Here is a 23,824-nt window from a genome sequence, read left to right on the forward strand (position 1 = left end):
CTGACATATGGGGCAGAGACTTGGAAACTGACAAAGAAGCTTGAGAACAAGCTAAGGACTGTGCAAAGAGCGATGGAACGAAGAATGTTAGGCATAATGTTAAGAGATAGAAAGAGAGCGGTGTGAATCAGAGAGCTAACGGGGATAGCCAATATTCTAATTGACATTAAGAGAAAAAAATGGAGCTGGGCAGGTCATGTAATGCGTAGGTTAGATAACCGGTGGACCATTAGGCTTACAGAATGGGAGCCAAGAGAAGGGAAGCACAGTCGAGGATGACAGAAGACTAGGTGGGGCGACAAAATTAGGAAATTCGCAGGTGCTAGTTGGAATCAGTTGGCGCAGGACAGGTATATTTGGAGAACGCAGGAAGAGGCCTTCGTCCTGCAGTGGACATGTGTGTTTGTGTTTTACATGTATTTGAATAGGCCGCACCGGAGTTGGGCCCGAGCTAAAGCTTCCTCTTAACTTGAAGCCCATGCTTAACTTAATACGTATACTGTACGGTCGCCGGCTGATTTTTCGGACTCCAAAAATTCGGACATGCTCGATTATTCAGTCAGCTTCGCGGCACCACCATTCTCCCCATAGACCATAATGTATAACAACTGCCAAAAGTTCAGACACCTTGCAACCTCTAGTCAGATTTTTCGGACACTCCTTGAGCCAACTCGATCGAGAGCACCATGCACCGACTCTGACCGGTGCATAGTTCGACTTGCTGAACGGCATTTTTGTTTTGAACTGAGCCTCCTTGCTGCCCCACGAAGTGGCGCTACTGGAAATCCCCGCTCATCATCATCGTGTCTGCCTGGTTCGATAGAGTTGCTACAGCAGTTCCGGTCTCAGCTTAGTAAGCCATGTCGAGACAATCCAGCAGCTGATTTGTTTGTTCGTGCACGACGCTGTGAGTAGGCCACGTTTTTCGTTTGTGTGACTGGTGTCGGCGTGACGGCGTGGTGGTGTTTACTTTGTGTGCTGTGTCGAGGTTGCGGTGATCCAACACAGTATACGGAAGCATCACGTCAAGTGTCTAATGGCGCTGACAGTGCCTGCGCAGACTGCACTGGGGCATGCCAGCAAGCGGGTGCCGGGAGGCCTAGGATGTGTCGCCTTCCGATGTGCTCCCTACTGAGGCCGAAAATGTTCTGCGGAGACCTGCGCAGAGGTTGCATTGCGATTCCGGACACCGTCTCATTAGACAGTTTCACAGGTGCTGACATTGCTGTACTGACATGCGCAGAACTCCATGATGGCGAGATCATTCGTCAGGTTTCTGCTGCACCGCTGGACAATGACTCCAGAGTTGGGAAATGACGGACCATGTGCTACACTGCCGTCGCATGCGGAGCGTGTACAAGCATTGACTGTGCTTTTAACCGGCTATAATGACCGTACGACCCTCTCCGAGATTCAGGTTATCTGATTGTGCGTAAACAGAGCAGCGTGCAACGGTGCATTCATGATTTCTTCAAGCCTACTGCCGAGCCCGAATAAGTGCGTGGAAATAAAGGATCTCTTGCTTTCTTTTTTTCTTAATCTGCTTTTTCGGACACCTGTTTATTCGGACATTTCCGCAGTTCCCGTGAGGTCCGAATGAACGGTCGGCGACTGTACTTACTCGAATCTAACGCACACTTCTTTTCCCTATAGAATGGGTCCAAAAATTGCATGCATGTTAGAATCAAGTACGACCCTAAATATGCGTTAGCATATTGCCATCGGTATTTCAAAATGGCCTCCTCGTACGCGTTTCGAGCCTAGCTGCCGTAGCTTCCTCCATGTGCTGTAGTATGTGTGCTTAGGCAATGCTTCGTTTGGCTTACGTTAGTGCACCGTCCGTCTTCCCGTTTTCTGCGTCTGGTCTATCAGCATGGAAGTACAACTTGCGAGGGAGAACACCAGTGAATTTGCGGATAACCATATGCAAAGCATTAGTTGAATCTGTATTAATGTATGCGATAACATTATATGGCATTTTGCTCACTCACACTAGAAAAAGCAAACCTTGAAGAATACAATTAAACGAATTGTAAATACAGTAACTTATGGCACTCCATTGCAACCAGCTGACATAGAAAAATTATGTGTTCTTGGTGTACTGTGAATACAGCAACTCTTTAATGTTGTTGTGCGTTCGTGGTATTACTTTTCTGATGATTTCAAAATACCAGTTTGCAAAAATGCAACATTACTTACAACAGAGTGTTTAGTTAAATCACGTTATCACACTAATTATGGTAGCAATAGGTACGGATATTATGTTCCAAGTCTTTTTAATCAAATTGACGATGACCTGTCCAGGATTACCTCCAAAAGAAAAAAATGCATAAAGAAATTAGAAAATGGTGTGTGTCTGTGGGGGCCAATATATAATGTAACACAAAGGTTCTTACATGAACTGCATTGCCTTGACATCAAATACACTTTCATTTTTTCTTACACTTTTTTTAACACATCATTGATATCTGTGTATAAAATCCGGTTTTTGGAAGATGCTGTTATGTACATCTGGAATATCATTTTCAATTGTTGAATTTGGAAAAATTATGGGTAGCATGTGATGTTGATACAATAACTCTGTGGCACACTTTTGTTATGTACATTTAGATGCTCTATCTACTGCCTGGTTGGTCAACAAGCACAATGTGCTTATACCAATCAATTGAATGCTATCATTACCAAATGTATTTCTTGAAATAAAAATTGAAATTGAAAATTGAAAGAAAAAAAAAGAAGTGCCAACTGCAATGACATGCCGAGTTCATCACGATGCCAGAATTAAAAGGAAAGCGATCACGTGTGCAGAGATGGGCAGAAATCGGGCCAAATCACGGGTGTTCGGAGTTCCCAAAACTTGCGTGCGGGACTGGCGCAAACAGGAGAGGCGTTCTACACCCCGCAGCTGCTACGTACGGTGCAGCTGCGCGGCCCCCATCGTGAAATTGATCTGTGATGGAGACAAGAGTCTATGCTTCTAGGCGCACCGCGATGTGTTCTCCTCACTTAGTTCGCGTTGAAGCGAGAGGCCACACAAAGGTCGATTCCCTCGCTCCTGCTACCGCACTTCCTCACTCCAGCGTTTTGATAAAGATTTTCCACGGTCATTGAGTGAGACGCGCTCGTGTTTGCTTGTGCATGCATGACACCATGCTCGTTAATTTAGTTAGTAAGCGAATGCTTAAAAATTTATATGGCCAATAAAACTACTATCCTTACTCTTTGTATAGCTATCATATAGCTAATTTGCTATCGTAATCGATGCTTCACCTTTCAGGCAAAACTGCTACTTTTTTAAAAATTTATTGCAACTTTAGTGCATTGCGAGTAAATTTTTGTTTTTTTCCAAATGACAGAAAGTTTTATTTCTGTATGAAAGAATGAGGTGGGCAGTACTGTAATGGACCTTTCATTTTTTTACGTCATGGCAAATGGGTGTGCGTTACAATCAAGGGTGGTTTTTTTCTCTTCTTTTTGGTCACAGAAGATGGGTGCACGTTACAATCGAGGGCGCGTTAGAATCGAGTAAATATGATAAATGATGCCTGGTGTGAACGTGCCCAAGACGCTCATTGCGTTTCCTTTGGTGCGCTCACGACATGCATCATTTAAGTCAAGTTAAGTGTGGGCTTCAAGTTAAGATGCATTTCTGAATATGGGGGTTATAGTACTTGGTTCCAAATCATTCATTACATTTAGTTGAAGCGTCCCCCAACGCATGCAAAGTCGGGAACCACTCGCTTACCTGGATGCGCCCAGTGCCCAGCAGCTGTTGCCGGGAAAACTCCAGGCGCTGCTCATCCTCGTCACCATCGATAAACAGTGTGCCTGGTTCAACCTCATCGGGAAGCATCAGCCGAGGACTGTAACCTCCTGCCCGATACTCTTCTTCACATTTGACCAGCGGGTCCCTGCACAGAGATGGCCCCTTTTGAAGCATGATTGATGTGTCTACAACTGTGTCTGTGTCCAGTATGAATAGAATTATTTCTAGTAGCCCAGTGTGACTTCTGGCTGTGATAAAAAGCAATGCAGATGGAGATCCTATAAAATCCAGGCAGATGATTATGCAGCACTCAGATACCACGATGACCACACAAAAAGAGTTTCATACGCTGAGCAAATTAAACGTTTAGGCTAGTTACTGGGTCATCCTGAGCTGAATGTACTTGCTGCGCAATATGGTACATCGATGGAAACGGAGAATGGGGACAGCACTGACTTCCAACTGATTTTATCATCTGCAGGAAGAACACTCATATATGGACTGATAAATATGGTGCAATGAAAACAGCAAAAGCAAAATAAAAACATAATAAGATTTACAGGAGAAAAACTGTCACCAAACCACACTACGATTCTTCTGTGTCACGTTAACGGCACAGGCAGTGTTCAAATACAGCTGAAACTTGAAAGTTGAACCTTGATACAGTTGAACCTTGATACAGTTGAACACAAATACAGTCACACCTTGATATAACAAACCCCGATTTACCAAAATCCACAATGCAAGGAGCCATTTTAATTTCTTATCCTAGTTCCATTGGAATCATGTATTCTTTGTTTCATGGTTTAATGAAGCAATTTTGTGACACTGTTTCGATTTAATGAAGTTTTTGGCCATTTCAAGCATCTACTTCGAGCTTGTATGGCTGTTAAATCTAGCCATAACTATAAATATGTTGGCTAAGGCAGAACTTATTTGCATGCATTTTTTTGCATGAGAAGTTTGATAGTAAAAACGCTGTCAAAGCACACCGCCGGAGTACGGTTTGCAGGAAACGCTGCTGTGCCATCTGTTGCATTGGTAAAGAACTTGCGGTGGCTGTGGGCAGAGCAGCAGTTCAGAGTACCGTATTTACTCGCATAATGATCGCACTTTTTTCTAAACGAAATTGACGCAAATTCAGGGGTGCAATCATTACGCGGGTTAAATTTCCCACAAAAGAAACATTTTCTCTTTTCATCCCGCATTTGCTGTGGGATGACAAGCAGGCGGCTGCCGCTGTCAGTGCGGGACACCAAAACAAGGATGGCGGCTGGCGGAGCAAGCCGAACACGCCGAACGCGATTATTTTTCTTCTCGTGAGTACATTACGTGCATTGAAACAGTTTCCTCATATCAGTAATGAATAATATTGTTAATATCGGCAAGTTTGCGACAAAAACGTAGCCATGTTCACTTTGAGGGGACAGAAACGGAGATGGGCGCGCTTAGCTGCCAGTGACATAGAAACACATGGCGGGCATGCTGTGGAAACTGCGGCATTTGTCTTCACTGCTATCCTAATACGGCACATTTCTGCTAAACGTTGGCGAATATCTTAGCTGCGTTAGAAGTAGCGGCGTATGAATAGGGTACACTTCTAACGTACCAGTGTAAACGTGGCCACTATCGTTGCCACTCGCGATTTATTGCGTGCCCACGAGTGCAGACGAAAATAATCAAAAGGCGCCCTCTATGTTGTTGTTGTTGACCAAAACCATTATGAAGCCTACAAATAATATAACCGAGGCAAGTTTGGTTGTAGCTTTTTTTTTCATGAAAGTACGGAAAGTGATGAAAGGAATGAAATGGGACTCTGCTTAGGAATGTTGGCTGCGTGCAGACCGCTTGGTATGTCTTCAAGAGTCGTTCGTGTAGCATTCGATAGATGGTAAGTGCGATCATCATTAGCTAGACGGCACACGACATACCGCTGCGACATGTTCAGGGTGCGATCATCACACGGGAAAGAAAAAAATCTAATTCTGACGACAAAATTCAGGGTTGCGATCATTACACGAGTGCGATCAGTATGCGAGTAAATACGGTACTACAGGGTGCCTGGATGCACGCACATCGAGGCACCCTACGAAGAACACGAGAACTGATGATACCTTCGGCGCAAGGGTTGGGTGGGGAGGGGTTGAGTACGCGTTAACGGGATGGGCATGCCTTAGGGGTTGGGCAGGAGACACGTGCCCATTTCCTCTACCCTGGCCATGGCTGCGCATGGCCGTCCGAGTGGCTGAGTGCATACACGGGTCACACACCATATCTCAGAGGTTACTGGCGGCAAGTGTAAAAGCACAGTGGTGTAGCGAGACATCTTTTTAAGGGCACACCCACTTGCAACTGGGACGGGAAGAGGGGGAGGGGGGATTTCAGGGGGCGCACCTGCCCGGTGTGCCACCCTCTGGCTATACCACTGCAGAGTGTGAGCTGAGATGGCTTGCGTGTCTAGGGTTGAAGGTCGCATAATCTCAAGTTTCCGATACATGGCGAGCCGAGAGGCAGCATGAACCATTCTCTCCCCTTTGCCGGCGCTCTTCATCAAGTAGTGTTATGACACGATCGAGTGTTTGGGGTCGTCTCGCTTGAGCGCGTGACAGCTTGTTTGCCTATTTAATTAGCAAGCAAATGTTTACTACAATTTACATGGTCGATAAAACTAAGAACCTTACTTTATGTAGTTGTCTCTTTGCTATCACCATCAATGTCACCTTTCTGGCAAGACTGACTTTTTTTGCCAAGGAATACGAATATCGATGCCTGTTAACACTGTCGTTTTTAATTTGTGGGCACCATTTGATGACAGCTGCAGGCACAAAGCGTAGTCATCCATAGCGTCCACTATGCAATAGGAACACGACAACACGTGTCTTGTGCTGCTTAGGCACTCCCAGCTCGGTGGGCATTGGCGTATTATGCTGCAATGATTTGCACAACGCTTCGCATTACATAGATGTCATCAACAGTTGAGTCTGCAAATTTTTTTAGTGATTTTGGATTGCACATTTTTCCCATTAGTATGCTTTCTTTCTTGTGTTTTTTTTTTTCCAGAAATCTATGAACAAAGTTCTACGGTATAGCATGCCTGCAAGCTTTCCAGAGACATTTAGGTATTTGCTTACACTGATAATCATCATTGATGGTTTCTGCACATTTTCATTTTTCTGCCTCATTCAATTCAATGTGCTGGATAATTTGATCAATTCCATCGATGTTGAATTAAAGGGAGTCAGCTGTACCAGTCAAACAGGTAAATTTAAGGCTTCCCCATGTCATTGAACGATCAGTGCAAATGCATTACTCAGGCACCGGTTCCTCTGCAGGCTGCTCTTCCTCGGAATCCCCAGCATCTTCACGCTCCTCCTCCTTCACTGATGTGCTGCTCTCCTGTGCAGATGTGCTGGGCTGTGGCTCAGCGGCAGACTCCGACTTAGCTTCCTCTGGCTCGGCCTTGACGCACGGGAAGAGTGGCTCACTTTCCACTCCTTGCTGCAACCACAAATTTCACAAGATTATCTCAATTCTCACTAACACCCAGCCAGCACTAGGCATGAATGAAACCTCTACATGCTACTGTTTCTTACTGCTGGTCTCTCACCTCTTGTTTAAGCTGGAACAGTTTGCGCCTCAGGTTCTCTTGGTGGCGTTCACGTAGCCGTGCTCGTGCCATGTAAGCCTTCAAACGGGACAGGAGCGTCTCCCAGTAGGCTGGAATTGTTCAAGCAAAGCTGCACAGTTAGCAAGGCAAAATGTGGTTCATCTCGCTCAACAAGAGGGCCAGGCTAATGGACTTGCAAACTTATGTAGCCAGGGGGCACTCAGATCAACACTGTGAATGGTGCCTGTGCACTTCATCATTCACTGACACAAGTGTTACCAGCACTTTCAAAGTGCATTCCATAAACAAACCACTGTTTGAAATTTTAGTATCAAAACTTTAAAAGAGATGCTAGCATATGCATAAGCACTATGCCTGTTGCCCTGGCCAAGAAAGAACTCTTGTGTCTTGACTAACGTATTGTATACCCTTGAGTCAGCATCACACTCGTGTGAGAGCTATGTCCCCAACTTGACAGGCGAAAATTAATAAACAACTTTGTATGTTTTTAGGTTGTGAGCGTGTCGTGTGTAGTGTCTTCGGGCATTGTTGTGAAAAGTGTTAAAGACACAGCCATAGACAACTACAATCTGTGCGCGAGAGTGCCTGTTTGAGGCGGTAAGATACTCAATATGGCAGCGGTAGTAGCTTTGATAACGCCGTTTCAGATCTGTGGTCGTGGCAAAAAGTCCGGGCATTATCGAGCATGTCCGAAAAATCGGGCATCCGGAAAATCGGTTGTTGACTGTATCTCTTCTTCCTGTACTCACCAAAAATTAGGCCCCTGGGATTGACAGCCCCCGCTTACACGTGAGAACACTTGTCTATTTCATATTCTTATTACCACTTGAAAGAATCAGCTGCAACTCCCGTTCAACTCCCCTCCCCTTTCTATTGAGACTAACACAACTAAACACCTTCGTTTTTGAACATTTCAATTTTTGTCTTCATACTCTATACGTCCACTACGCAATTTCACAGCTGCATGTTTTCATCGAGCATTTGTGGCATTTGCTACCTCAACGAAGACAACTCCCGTTGTTGAAAGGCTGGCTCGAGAGACATCCCTTCTTTAACCAATGTCGGTTGTTTCACATGAATTGAATATTGCAATCCATGCGCAATGTGAATGGGGTGCAGCTAGCGAAACGATAAGTGGAGGAGACAGGGGAGACAGGTGTGACTACCCGTGAAAGTTTGCCTTGCTCCAGTAGGGGAATGACAAGCGCTGGCGTCGGCAGAGAAACTTGATTTGGGCTTGTTCATATCTAGTGCCATGTATGACATGGAGGACAGCTGTATCAACGAGCGTGCTGCCAAATCAAGCCTGAGCAGTAGCAAAAGTGACCACATTCAGGACCAGATGAACATTAGGCGCATGGCATGCATCTGTGAAGAAACAGCAGCATTTGTCCCTTTGATACAAAATATCAAAGGGATTACACGGGCACAAAAACTAGGTTGAAATACTGTATTTACTTATTCGCACAATGGGCGCAGCCCTCGCTTTTCCAATTAAGAACTGTGTTTCTTCTTTTTCTCGCATAGTGATTGCACCCTGAACTTGCTCCCTTGAAGTACGAGACACACGGTACGATTCAGCATCTGATATGGCGTCTGGCGGGTATGATTGTGTCCAACGCCGTGTCGGACACAATCGCTAACTTTTCGCTAACCAGGAGGCTAGCTGATCGCAGAATGAAGGCGAATTAATTGACAACTCAAAGCACTGGGACACTGAAAATGGCAAATCAGTTCTACGGAAGCCCGCTAGGTACAAAAATACCAAAAAAGCCACTCTTGCTGCGAGAAGAGACAAGGTTAGCTAGAAAAGATTAAAAATATATATTTTTTAAAATCTGGGTGGCAACGACGCCTTGAAGTTCTTGCACCAGCTCACCTACACTGGATGAATTTTGACAGCGTTTACACAGGCCTAGTTAATTTTTTTTCCTGGTGAAGATGCACTACACTGTACGTTAAACAAGCCAAAGACTGAACGTTGCAATTTGTAATAACTTTTACTGATCTACGACAGCTCAAATAAGAAAAAAAAAGAAAAAAGGAGCTTGCAATGTGACGTTGAAGTCTTAGTCCTAAAATCAAGAAATGAAACTACAACCTTCATTTTTTCCAATAATAATCAACCTATTATTACAAAAATTAATGAAAAAGAACCAACTTTTTAAAGGAAACTTGAGCAGTCTGAACTTCTTTAGCATTTCTCTTTAGTGCCCCTTTAAATGATTCTTCCCAATATCTTGCATACGTGTGCAGACTCACGGACATCCAGGCCTTCCTCTTTGGCACGAATACGCTGCTCAATCTGCTGGTACAGAGCCTGAAGCTGGCCCGGTGTCTTGCCCTTGAACACCTCCACCACGTCTTGGCTGACCGCTGCATTGATGCCTTCTCGCCTCTCCACGACTTGGGCATCCACTGTAACACAGAGGCCGCATAATGAGTATCGAGCCAAAGAAAACACAGGCCAACATCAACAACTGAATTATAAAGGCTAATGAAAAGAGGAAATTTTCACACATAGTGTGGGTGTGGTTCGCGAACCACGATGGAAGCTGGAGATCTCTGTAGTCGACTAAAATATAGGCTAATGACAACGATGAAATACCATAGTACTTCTGTGATCCAATATATGTGAGAAACATATATTTGTTACATGCTCTTATCAGCAAGACATTTTTTTAGGTTTATTTCATTATGTCCTTCATTATTTTATCCTGCATAAATAAATAAATAAGTTATACCGGACTATTTCCTATATATGCTCGACTGTAACTAGCTATCTAGATCACAGCAGGTAGTACAATTTTCCTTTTATAGAAAACTATAGGACTTTAAGAGTACTTTAAAACTATAAAGGATAGCTTCCAACTATAAAGGATAACTATAAACTTTAAGAGTACACTAAATGTCAGTCTACATTACTGTTGTAATTTCACGTCTTTTGCATTTTCGCTTAGTTTGCTGCCTTTTCAATAGAAACAGGTAAGGACGTTGATGCTTCTGAATGATGAACAACAGTTTGTGCTGGACCCCATAACAATACTTCTTATGCATATGCAAGTGGCGCGGAGTCTTGTGCTGGCTAAGAGGGAACAAAAATGTTGATAGCATGCACATTGTGTCCCGAGCATGATTTGTACAACTCTATAAGCACTGTACTCTGCTTGAACATGCCAAACATGCATTGAAAAGTGACACATAATAAAAGCAGACCTCATGTACTGTTTACAGCCGTGTTTGCCATGCACTGAGAATGGATGGCATTCATTAGTGATTGCAGTGTTTTGGTTACAAGAAGTTGTGCAGCTAAACTCCTTGCTTTTGGTAATTTTTTCTCCAAGAACACTGCCATTCTGTTGTCCATGTACCCTGGCGTGCATTTCTTACGATTTATCTAGTTAAAGTAATGAACTTCTTTTTCTCTCTTTATGCCGAGCATTTAGGGCTCCTGACCTGATAGCTAAATAGGGATCTTCAACAGAAACTAATTTCACAGAGCCCCTGAAATGTTTCAACTAGGGAACACAACTGACATTCCCAAGTTCAGAAGTACAAGTCCTTGCCGAGGGCAGTTATGGGCAAGCACCCATTGTCTATTCACATTCTCATGCACAGCTCAACTTGTGAGTCGTAACAATCTGCTAGTCGAGTCCCCGACTGAAGAGGTAGACACAGTTAAACCTCGATAGACTGAAGTTGGTAAAATCGGCACTTTACTTTGTTATAACTAAATTTCCCTACATTGAAATTTGACCTTTTGTGCAAAGTACAGTCGCTGACCGAAAAAAGGAAACCAATCTTGTTTAACTTGGGAGCCGGCGACCACTTCTATAGCTTGATGCCGCACCAATGAAGTCCTCTTGATAGTGGCTATACGGTACGTAGAAAGCCAAAAGAAAGGAACACAGATCCAACGGACTGTAGCAATTGGTGTAAGCGAAGCTTTCACGTCCATTCTACCACCATGGCTTGCCAACATAACCTTCAGTGTTGCCCAGAATGGTACGACACCGAATGCTAGGTTTACCAAACCAAATCGTTGCTTTCCATGCAGTCCGATGAATGCAGCATTCAAACCCACTGGACATCGCAAGAAAGCTTCGCTTTCAGATCGCATAGAAGCAAGACGACAACCTGAATTACAGCAACTTTGTTCATGGCAGCCACAGTTTCTGCATTGCAATATCTGTGTGCATCATGTTAAATAAAATTGAGTGAGATCCGATACAGAGTCAGGAAGTTCGCTGGTAGTTATGTGTTGGTTCAACAGAAGCCTTACAAGTCGGTTTTATCACAGAAAAACTGTATGGTTTTATGGAGTAGGTAGCAGTGCTGCAGCTAAGTGCAAGCAGCTCAGAAAAATTGGTTTGCAGCTTACAGTCCTATCCACTTATAAAAACATTCTACTTCCAAGGATGTTACATTATTATAACCGACAATCTGGGGACAATCAGATTATGGCCTCAGAGATTGGAGAGTGCACAATCTCGGAGGCCATAATATGGCAAGTGTGGTGTCAAGTAGATGCACTAGGGGGCATATGTATTGGCGCATCGTATCGGCACGTCCCAATGACAATTCATATAGGTGCATTGTACTCAGTATGCATAGCTTTGTATTTTAGGCGCGTCTTGTGTCAGCACCTGATGTTGTGTTTCTGTTGATGCTTCTCGCCGGTTATGTCCCAGCCTCTTGAAGCTAAACATTGACAGCGTGAGTAGTGGTATTAAAAGCAAGGCCCTATTGCATGAAAGATTGGTATCTTGCACTCAATCTCAACTGGTGAGAAGAAAAATGTTACACCACTTGACTCAGGATACCACAGGGCTCTCTCTCCGTAATCTAGAAGTTGAAAGAAGCTATCCTTGACTCCTTGAAGAAAGGGACCGATTCCTGGTGAAAGTGATTAGATCTTTCAAACATGATGCGTGTGTGCAATGTTGCAGAACAGCAAATATGGCAGCCATGAACAAAGTTGCTGTCATTACCTATTAAAATTGTCCCCACACTTCTATGTGAATAAAGGTGAAGTTTATTTTCGGGCATCCGAGGGTTTTTTTATGCTGCGTTGGTCTTACTGTGTGGAGGGCAGTTTGCGGAGTTGACTGTAGCTTTCGGTGTTGTCTATCTCTGAGCGACAGTGGAAGGTGAGTTGGTAAGCCACAGTGATGGAATGGTCACGAAAGCTTTGCTTGCACTTATCTCCAAGATGCATTAGACCTTCATTTTTTTTTTTTTCATGTGCCCCATGGCTGCTGTGAAGATATACGTTTATTGGCGCAGTATTAAACCGTGACTTTGTTGCACACTCTTAAATTCAACAAAAGTTCTTTCTTTTTTTTTTTTGCGTTGAAATTATTTTCTTTTTGCCAACTGCCTGATTACTGGGACATTTATTGTAACCCCTTCCATTACACACACACACACACATACACAGACAGAGAAAGAGACACAGAAAGAGAGAGAGACACACACACACACACAAAAAGAGCCTGTCAGCAACTGTACTTCTTTGAATGTGAAGTCAAACTTCAATGTAGCAGAAGTTCGATATAACGAAGTTAAAGTACCAATTTTACCGACTTCATTATATTGAGGTTTAACTGTATATATGTTACCTTATAATTCTGTAATTTTGAACTGATATAATTGATTTGATGTGAAAAGAAAGTACAGCTTAACAAGCTAGTCACAACGAAGAGGTGAAAACAAGATTGTAAAGACTGCACACTTTGCAGCAGTACTGATGTAGGAGGGCCCAAACTACTTCCGGCACAATCACACTTCACTGATGAAACTTCAAAATGATGTTTCTTTGGCAACAACTGTAGAAAGCACAGTGAAGTGGAGGCAAAAAGCTCTTGACAATTACCAGATGAGCCATCTAGACGCCGGAGCTTGCGCAGTTCTTCCTCGACTATTATCTGGACGTCACGCCAATAGCTCAGGTTGCGACTGTTCTCCAGCTCCATGTACACCTTGATGTCCTCCTGGAGGTCTTCCAAGTCCTCCATGGTCAGACCCTGTGGAACAGGCAGTGAGGGGGAGAAGGCATCAGTCAACCAGCTATTGATAAAAGTTGGAAATTATTATTATTTAATTTAAAACGGTATGCTATATATGGTATATAATACGGTATTTATTCAATTTTAATGCACCTTTGATTGTAACGTACACCCAATTTTCACGGTCAGGGATGAAAAATGCAATGCCCTCGAAACAAAACAAACAAAGCTTCACAAGAAGATAGAAACTTGAAATGCTCAACAGTATTGTTCTTTAGACAATGCCCTGGTTGAGACATGCGCGAACACTAACTCACACAAACACAAGTGCTCACAGTGCTCATCCACGTCTCAACAGGTTCACTGCCTTTAGAAGAATAATTGCCAACCAACTAGCCCACCAACAGCTCCTGAGCAAGATCAGCAGTAGTCAATCGAGAGATGGCTCCGAAGCCAACATTTCGACAAGCGGACTTGTCATTGTCGGAGAAACCTACTGTTTTCCTCGGCAGTGTTCATATAGCTTACACAACCATAGCCCCATTAAAGGAAGAGAACAAGCAGGTGTGTAGAGTAGGGTGAGAGAAGCGTAAATGTTAAAAAAAAAATCGGGGGTGGGTAAAAAAGGGGTGGGGGGAAGGGTGTCTTTACTGGTGACAGGGAGGAAACGGATAGGGGGGGATGATGGTGCCGATTCTTCCGAGAACTTCTTGAAAGAAGTAGCTGCACCCCTCCTTCCCCTGCATTCCTTTGGACTAAACATCCCATTTTTGAACATTTCTACTTTCTTCACCTACTTTTACATGCCTGCTTATTTTTATTTATGAATACTTCACATGCTCCATGTAGGAGTATTATGTGAGGGGGACTAGACAATTAATTTTAAACAAGAACACAAAAACAAACGAAGGAAATTCGAGAACCAGACATTATACAATGGTAAAATGTAGTATAGATATGGTGTAACATTGTAATAATAATAATAATAATAATAATAATACTTAGTAGGTATTATACAAAATTGAGTGGGCCTACATGATATCCTTACAAAATCTATAAACATTATTTCAAGTTGCCATATGGTTAGCAAAAACAGTCATACATGGTTATTATTTTATTTATAAATGCCACATGGCCATCAATCCAGACGACATCATCAGGGAGGTCATTCCACTGACAAATTGCATGTGGAAGCACCAAAAAGACGAGTAAAAATATGTGAGATATGCGACGTGGTTTTAATAGTGGTGAGGTATTTGTGTGTGCACTGTAGGCTATATTATGCAATAAACAGTGTGGCTATCTTCATACATGATTCCAAGGATGATAGAGATAATGAAGTCATCATGTTAGTCACAGTGGAGTGTCAGTTATAGTCTCAAGTGAAATGTGCAGTTCTCTTAAAGGGCCCTTCACCAGGCCCAATAGCAAATTTTGGTTATATGCTGGAAGTTGTTACATGTCCTCTAGGGAGCACTCTGCCGAAACAATTTTTCAAATCAGCTCATTAATAGCCTAGATAGAACTAGTATTTCAGTGCCGCAAATCCACAATTTCTGCAGACGGGCTCCACTGCCAAGCAAGATGCTCTCTCCACTCGCCCTGTCTAGCCTCTGCAAGCGAAATTCCTTCCCTGCGTTCTCCAATACCGGACCTCGAGGATCGCATGATGCGTACGTCACAGGCTCCCACCTTCATCTTTTTCTCCTCATTTTTTTTTTTCTTTCAGCGCTACGCACTTCCAGTGATGGTGTCGCATGCGAGCTGTTGTCTCACTCGCGCAGCGCACGATTTTGCACGCTATGCACAAGGAAACATGACTAGCAGTATAATACAGTGCTACACGAATACTGAGGCAGAACAAGTGGATCGCCGAGCGTGATCACGCGCTGGAACACGGTAGAAAATGGCACAGTTTCGGTACCTGCGCACATGACTGCACGACCATGGGAATAAGCAGACGAAACGGAAGTACATCTGTCTTGCTTCGGTGCGACGTAAAACAAAAAACACTCAGACATTCCGTTTGTGTGTTTTCTTATTTCTCTAAACTTCAATTCGTCAATTCAAGTAACAGATCGTACAGATAACAGATGCTGTCTTGAATAATTCTCAAAGTCACTTGTCACCACGATGTCACACCGCGGACACCAGTACGTAGGCGCAGGCACACGAGTACGTTATTCTCCGGCTTGGAGCGCAGCGGCCGCGAGGAGAAGGAAAAACGCCGTTTGGTTTGAAATTTCAGATCTTCCCGCAGCACGTTGCGATGTAATACTTGGCAGACACGATCATTATTGCGCAATGTATGCTCTGTGCTTGTCAGCTCAAAATGGCCAGACCTAGTGAGGGGCCCATTAATGGGGGTGGGGAAGAGTGAGCTATACAAATGCTGTTAAGTAAAGCAGTTTGTTGCCCTGACGACAAGTCACCAACTAGTTTTTTGGACACAGATGGAGTTGAAAACATGTTTGAATAATCAAGTAATCCAAAAAGAAAAGAAAACATTGATGGTAAAGATAATTTTGTTATTTCCTACAACTCCAGCACAGCTGAAAACTTTCTACAGAATATTGCTCTGCATTGTGCTCCAATGAAATAATAGTCAGGTGAAATTTCAGGACGGTGAATGGCACGGGTGTGTTTGCATTCGCCGGTCATGCATTCATTCTTTGTCCTGAAGTGCCGACATTACGTATATGACCTTGACTCTGCAACACCCTCAATGTAAGCTGCGTTACGCAAATTCAGTTTTGAGCTTTGTGCCTACACACAAGTTTAATTGGTTTATCCAGTATGTGCATATACAAACATTATGTATCTGGTCGTGTAGGTGCTGGCTGATCGTCTAGAGCCACAAAGTCCGCATCATACATGCGGCCGTTGGTCAAGCCTGTGCATATGGTCTCATGCCTGATCCCTGATGATGTTTGCAGGTTCTAACATCCAGAGTAAACTTTCTGCCATACCGGGCAGCTACGCCTAACCAGCATCACTTCGTCATGAGTTGCCAACCAGATGTGAGGTTCAGAGCAGACTCAATGAAACTCTCTTCACGGTGGCCTTAAGGCACTAAGAAACTTAATGAATCACCGCTATATTGAAATTGAGGGAACAAGCAGCAGGCTGAATGGTAGCAACTTTGTTTGTGATTGCCATGTTTGTAGCACCATGAACATAAATTGGTCTGAAAAATTGACGGACACACAATACCAGCGTGAGAAAATTTTATTGCTGTTGCGAACACAATGACTGATCTGCCCGAACCCTCCATGGAACAGGACTCGCGTTCGCAGGACGCTTCACCTCCCACCCTTCTGGCCCCAGAACCCGCAAGTTTGGTTTCACTAAATCGAGGCGCAATTCTGCCCCTACCGCATCACGTCCGGGTCACCACTTGTAGGCTTATGTCTCAGAAGCGAAGGGAAGAGACAGCTGACCCGAATCAATGCCAGAATAGAACTGCGAGCCGTGGCTTCACATGCCACGGCCAGGCACCGCCTTTATTTTCTTCTCATGCGGGTGCACGCTACTGGGTTCTTGCTGCCCAAAGGAGGACGCTACACTGTTATAAATTGGTTCTATGGAGTATATGGCGGTGGCACCGGGAAGCCGAACTAATCAAGTACCTCTGAAAAAACAGTTTGCAACTGCTTATAGTGCACAATTTATAACCACTAGGCACACTTGACGCATGCCCCTGGCAATAGTAATATAGAGAGGCTAGGATAAAGCAAACTCACATTCAGGTAGATATAAGGCTCAAGCATCTCCACACCAAAGTCCTCCCCCTCGGCGCTGATGTAGCGGGCCAGCAAATCGATGGGCTTAGCTGATAGGAATAGTTCAAAGAAACACAGTTAAGTCAAAGATGCCGATAACTCTTCTCAAGACCACTTACCTCTCCCATCCTCAATGCGTATCTTGGACCTCAGGATGGCTTGCTGCAGATGAAACTGGAAGGAGAGAGCAAAAAAGTCAGGAAACGCTGCCTTGGTCATGTAACTGCTTTGGCATGTTGCCCAGGAGGGTTCAGAAAGCTTGAGGTTTGCATGCAAGAAGCTGAGAAATAAGTATTTAAGCATGGATTTCGATAATGACAGGGCACAAACCAGTGGTTTCAAGCAGGGAACAAATGAAGGGACGGTGATATTTCATTAGTGACAGCAGCAACAGAAACAAGGGTTAGAACATACTTACTACCTTAACATTTATCACACAGCGACTTAATATTCTGAACCACAGATTAAAGGCGTCTCAGAGAGTCTAACCTGGAACTACAGCTCGTGGGTTTCAATATAGAAAAGTGCCACCATGACCGCACAAAATTTTCAATACTAGTACTTGGCTCCTTATAAGCTTTTTGACAACTCTCAGCAAGCTATGAATAATGACACGTGAGTAGCGGAGCAAAGACAGAACTCGACGTGAATTACGGTGAACAGTGTAATCCACATTGAAGAAGTGAAATCTACCCAACCTCATAACAAATATAGACCAAACTGGGAATGTTATTACAATGACATTAAATGGTTTCTTTCTTCCAATGTTACTGAATGTAGGGTTAGTGTAGGGCAGTTGAACCTCGCAATAACGAAATCGTCGGGGAACGCGAAAAAATTCACTTTCGCGAGAATTTTGTTGTTGCAAGATGAGACAGCGCAGATAAGTAATGTGTCGCAGAACAAAACTGCTGTCAAAATTCCGTTACTAACTTACTTTGGCAAGCATTGCTCGAGGATATAGAACCGCATTGTCGACATCACAAAGTGCGCCGCATATGTCGATCAGCAGTGGTAGACTGCCGTGGAGCAGTATTCTCGGTCAATTGCTTTCTGAAATACGATCATTCTTGAGAGATGTTGCGTTACTCGGCACTGGACGCAGAGCAACAGCACTCCACACAAACAGCGGCATTACTCCACTGCACGCTGTAGTCCGTAGGCGCCGACACATCTGGTGCCGAGCATGAAAGTAATCGTATCTCGTATAGCTGAAGGTAATCGATCGAGATTACGGCCCATTTGCGCACATCTACGTCCGGCACTGAATCCGCATGCAATGCCTGTCAAGTGGCAACAAAATCAATGTTATTGAAGCAAGGGATGTGTATTCCCGGACGATTGCTCAATCATGGCCCAATGAGTGGCACTTGATGCTGCGACAACCATCTCAAGCGCCATAAGCAATTCCCTGTCGGTGGGACGTGGATTTCCTTGTTCTTGCTGCCATTTTCTCACCGAGGCATACATTGCGCATTGCATTAGATGTGCAAAAACTGTCGCCACATGGTGGTAGCAACATGCGTACCACTTCAAACAGGCGAGCAACAAACGAGGTGGCAGCCATGACGCTCACACGATCGCTTCTGGCACTTGGTTGTTTTTGTAAACAAAAACGGCGACGCCCACGCAACTGTAATGAGGTGTTATTTTGTGCAATTTTAGTGCAAAGCAATTGAATTTGAGCACATTTTGGAAGCTGCTGGCCTTGCGAGAGTGGGTAATATACTGGCTTACGTTCTCGCAAATTTTGTTGATGCGGGATTGTAGTACAGCGACATTTTGTTGTCAAGAGGTACAAAATACATCGAATCTTATGGACGTTCGACAGGATACGAAAATATTTTACTGTCACGAGGATTTCGTTGTCGCAGGATTTCATTATCGAAAGTTTTGACTGTAAATACATATATGGCAAAGCAATGCCCTTACTTTACTTTAACCTGCACAGAAGCTGTGAAAAGTTGAGTTGTTAATTCACTTGAGTACCGCATAGACTCGTATAAGGGTCGCACTTTTCTTTCACAAATGTGACGAGGCCCGGCCCTTACATGGGACCGGACCATTTGGTTCGGTCCCATGCACAAGAGCAACTCACATTGTCTTCTTGCTTCTCCCACTCTTGAAACTGAGCAGCCTCCTTGTCTCTCTGGATACGTGTCTGTAAAAGGGGCAGCAAACAATTTAGTATAAACCACCTTTACTAATACAGGTTAAAACAACATACCAGACATAAAAATGGCACCAACACATTCACCCTGCAATCTGTTATAAAATAAACCACTTGTTACAATGCCGCCCTGTGATGACCAGCAATAAAATTTAGTCATGTTACTACACTATATGCTCTTGAGAATTCTCTCAATGCTTGTGCAGAGGAAAAACATTAATTATATTAATAGAAAAACATGCTGAAAGTTACATTTCTGCATCATCGTCATCATCAACCTATATTATCTCCACTGCAAGGCTAAGGCCCTGAGATCTCCAGTTACCCCTGTCCTATGCCAACCGATTTTAACTAGCACCTGTGAATTTCCTCATTTCATTGCCCCACCTAGTCTTCTGAGGTACCCATTTTGTAACCCTAATGGTCCACCGGTTGTCTAACCAACGTATTGCATGACCTGCCCAGCTCCATTTTTTTCTCTCAATGTCAATTAGAATACTGGCTATGCCGGTTTGCTCTCTGATCCAAACTGCTCTTTTTCTGCCTCTTAACATTATGCCTAGCATTTTTTTTGTTCCATCGCTCTTCGCACGGTCCTTAATTTGTTCTCAAACTTCTTTGTCAGTTCCAAGTTTAATAGCTTGAATACTTCTTCTAAGCATGCAGTGAATAACATATGAGAGGTTGTGTCTCTTTGTCTGACCCCTTTCTTTATAGGTGCCTTCCTACCTTTATTGTGGAGAATTAAGGTAGCTGTGGATTCCCTGTAGATATTTTCCAAGATATTTACGTAAGCGGCCTGTATTCCTTGATTATGTAATGCCTCTATGAGTGCTGGTATCTCTACTGAATCAAATGCCTTTTCGTAATATATGAAAGCCATATGGAGATGTTAATTGTACTCTGCAGATTTCTCGATTACCTGATTAATGACAAGGATGTGATCCATTGTAGTGTATCCCTTCCTGAAGCCAGCCTGTTCCCTTGTTTGACCGAAGTCCAATGTTGCCCTTACTCTATTGGAAATTATTTTGGTGAATATTTTATATAATAATGGGAGTAAGCTAATGCGCCTATAATTTTTGAATTCTTTGTCTCTCTTTTTGTGGATTAGTATAATGTTTGCATTCTTCCAGTTTTCTGGGACCCTTGCAGTCGATAGACACTACGTATAAAGAGCCGCCAGTTTTTCAAGCATTATGTCTCTTCCATCTTTGATTATATCGACTGTTATTCTATCTTCTCTTGCCGCTCTTCCTCGTTTCATGTTTTGCAAGGCCCGTCTGGCTTCATCGCTAGTTATAGGAGGAGTTCCTGTATCCTGTTCATTACTGTTTCCTATTGAGGTATCCTGACTCCTCTGGTTACTGTACAGGTCAGTATAGAATTCTTCCGCTGCTTTTACTATATTTTTGAGATTGCTGATGATATTACCCTGCTTATCTTTCAGAGCATACATCTTGGCTTGTCCTACGCCAAGTTTCTTTCTCACCGATTTCAGGCTGCATACATTTTTTACGGCTTCTTCAGTCTTTCTCACGTTATAGTTTCGTATATCCCTTACTTTCTTCTTGTTGTTCACATTTGATAGTTCAGCGAATTCTGTCTGATCTCTTGAGTAGGACACTTTCATTCTTTGTCATTTCTTTATTAGGTATTTTGTTACTTGGGAGTGCTTACCTGCTGGTTGCCTTGATGCCTTACCTCCCAATTCGATTGCTGCTTCTGAAGCTGGCCTAGTTACGGCTTCATTCATTACCTCTATGTCATCTACCTCCCCCTGTTCTAAGGCTGCATATTTCTTTGCAAGTACCAGCCTGAATTAGTCCACTTTTATCCTTACTGCATCTAGGTTGGCCTGTTTCTTTTTGACCAATTTTACTCTTTCTCTCTTCAAATTGAGGTGAATCCTAGACCTCACTAACCTATGATCGCTGCACTTTACCCAACACTTCACCATCCTTCACTATGCGGGGATTCGCAGAAAGTATGAAATCTATTTCATTGATTGTTTCACCATTAGGGCTTTTCCAGGTCTACCTTCTGTTGCTATGCTTCCTGAAGAAGGTGTTCATTATTCGCAGCTTATTCCTTTCTGCGAATCCTACCAACATCCCTCCTCTAGCCTTTCTAGAATTGATGCCGTAGTTGCCTAGTGCTTGTTCACCAGCATGCTTTTTCCCCACTTTTGCATTGAAGTCGCCCGTTAGTACAGTATACTGAGTTTGCACTTTTCTCATCGCTCATTCAACATCTTCATAAACCTAATCTACTTCATCATCATCATCACTGGATGTTGGAGCGTAGGCTTATACTACCTTTAATCTATACCTCTTATTAAGTTTGACTACGACTACTGCTACCCTCTCGTTGATGCTGTAGAATTCATCAATGTTGCCCGCTATGTCCTTATGGATTAGGAATCCTACCCCGCATTGCTTCTTATCCGGGAGACCTCTATAGCATAGGACATGGCCGTTAGTCAGCAATGTGTAAGCCTCACCAGTTCTTCTAATCTCACTAAGGCCGATAATATCCCAAACAATGTCTGATAGTTCTTCGAAGAGTCCTGCTAAGCTACCCTCACTAGACAGAGTTTGGGTGTTAAAGGTTGCCAGGGCCAGTTTCCATTGGCGGCCTGTCCGGGTCTAGAGATTCTTAGCACCCTCTGCGGTGTTACAGGTCTGACTGCCGCCTTGGTCAGGTGCTCTACAGCTGCTGAGGACTGAGGATCAAGCCCAAAAGTGGGCTTGATCGAATGAGACATTTTCGCTGGCAAACTGCAATCTTGGGACATTATCTACGCCATTAACATGGGTGACGGCAGGTATTGTCCCACACCCCAGTGTGGTCATATGACCTGCTAGTTTTTACAGCGAAGCTGCTTATGACTAGGGTTTTGTGAAATTTTCATGTGTGCGAGCAAAATCTATCATCATCAGCAATGGCTCATGCCACTGCTCGCATATTCGTCGTCTTCTTCTTCCACAGCTGGCTCCAATGCCGCTCATCATGCCAGCGTTCCCATACTGCCCCTTGCGCTCATGCACTGCTTGCGGCTTCGTCGTTGTCTTCTTCCACAGCTTGCTCCGATGGCACTCATCATGCCAGCGTTCCAATGCTGCCCCTCCCTCTGCGAAGCCGCTGACGGCACTGGCCAACTGCCAGTTGGTGCAGTGATTTCGGTCTCAAATTTTTTGCCTCAATACATTGCTCGTGCCTTCATTGCCGTCTTCTTCAGCAGCTGACTCTAATGTCACCTATTATGCCAGCATTCCCATACTGCCCCTCCCTCTGCGAAGGCATTCATGGCTCTGGCCCACTGCCAGTCGGTGCGGTAATTTCAGTCTCAAATTCTTTGCCTCAGTATATCACGAAATGAAAAACCAAATGTATAACATGAATGAATGCGAATGTATTAAAATAAACGTGTGTGCGTACCTTTCGTCATGATGACCACTGATCAAGACAATAAATGTGTTTGTACCTTTGTTCAAAATTCTGTATCACCTCTTTGTCATTTGCTACACAGTTTTGCTAGTCATCCACCTTCACAGAATGAAATGGCTCAGGTCCAGGAATAAAATTTAGCCGTGTTGCTACTAGTATATGCTCTTGAGAACTGTCTCAATGCTTGTGCAGTGGAACAACATTAATTATATTAATAGATAAGCTAGCATGCAAACTGCAAATTTGTGACATTGACCTGGGTGACATCAGGTTTCATCCCACATCCCTGTGTGGTCACATGACCTGCTCGTTTTTCTGTGTTGTTGCTGAACATGCTTAACATATGTAGTCAGCGTAAGCTCGTTTTTTTATTGCCACTTTGAAGTAGGCAAAGTTGACAGGTTACAAATTCTTTACTGCAAGACAGCAAGCACACACTGCAAATTATTGTACTGTACTTATATACTAATATTTTAAACCAAACAGAAAGAAGCAAACCTCGATGCAGATTTTTCTGTGCAACCTAATTATACTACAGAAATGATAAGCTATAGATTATTTCATTTTCTCTTCATGAGCGCCGTCATCCCAGGCTACTATGCAAGCAATTTATCAATTTTCAGCCCAATATTGTCAAGTTAACATGGTCGTGAAATACTGAGTGCATTTGGTACAAACACTACTTTCATGCACATGAATTTACTGAGTACTGTACAACTGCACACTGGTTGCTACAGCAAGAAAACGCCCATGATAGCAGCCCATGATTGTAGCACTCTTGACGCTTTCGTAATAACAATATTCCAATGGCACCTCAGAGAATCCTGCTTTCGGTTAACCAACATGCGGTGCAGTGTAAGGCTTTGGTGACCACTAGGAGTGGTCATGTGCTTGGCTTCAGAACAGCTTGCCACAGACTGTGCCAGTAGATAGATAGATAGAAACTTTATTGTAATGGAAAGATTTGAAGGAGGGGTGGTCGGAGCCTCTCAGTCTAGGGCCCCACTGACCTCTGCCGCC

The 23,824-nt window shown here is 43.6% G+C and overlaps 1 protein-coding gene across 1 annotated transcript in view; it reads right to left on the minus strand.

The window, feature by feature from the left end:
* cactin (cactin, spliceosome C complex subunit) overlaps positions 1-23,824 on the minus strand; it is a 51,229-nt gene that overhangs the window by 12,976 nt on the left and 14,429 nt on the right. Inside the window, exons 7-14 of the mRNA XM_050168593.3 lie at positions 19,283-19,345; positions 17,304-17,358; positions 17,146-17,234; positions 13,270-13,420; positions 9,657-9,812; positions 7,374-7,483; positions 7,077-7,264; positions 3,746-3,911 (exon numbers count right to left, since the gene is read on the minus strand). Of these exons, the coding sequence (XP_050024550.2) occupies positions 3,746-3,911; positions 7,077-7,264; positions 7,374-7,483; positions 9,657-9,812; positions 13,270-13,420; positions 17,146-17,234; positions 17,304-17,358; positions 19,283-19,345 (978 nt within the window). The remainder of the gene's footprint in view (positions 1-3,745; positions 3,912-7,076; positions 7,265-7,373; positions 7,484-9,656; positions 9,813-13,269; positions 13,421-17,145; positions 17,235-17,303; positions 17,359-19,282; positions 19,346-23,824) is intronic.

The sequence above is a fragment of the Dermacentor andersoni genome, chromosome 3 (genome assembly GCF_023375885.2).
Source record: "Dermacentor andersoni chromosome 3, qqDerAnde1_hic_scaffold, whole genome shotgun sequence".
Taxonomy (NCBI): Eukaryota; Metazoa; Arthropoda; class Arachnida; order Ixodida; family Ixodidae; genus Dermacentor; species Dermacentor andersoni.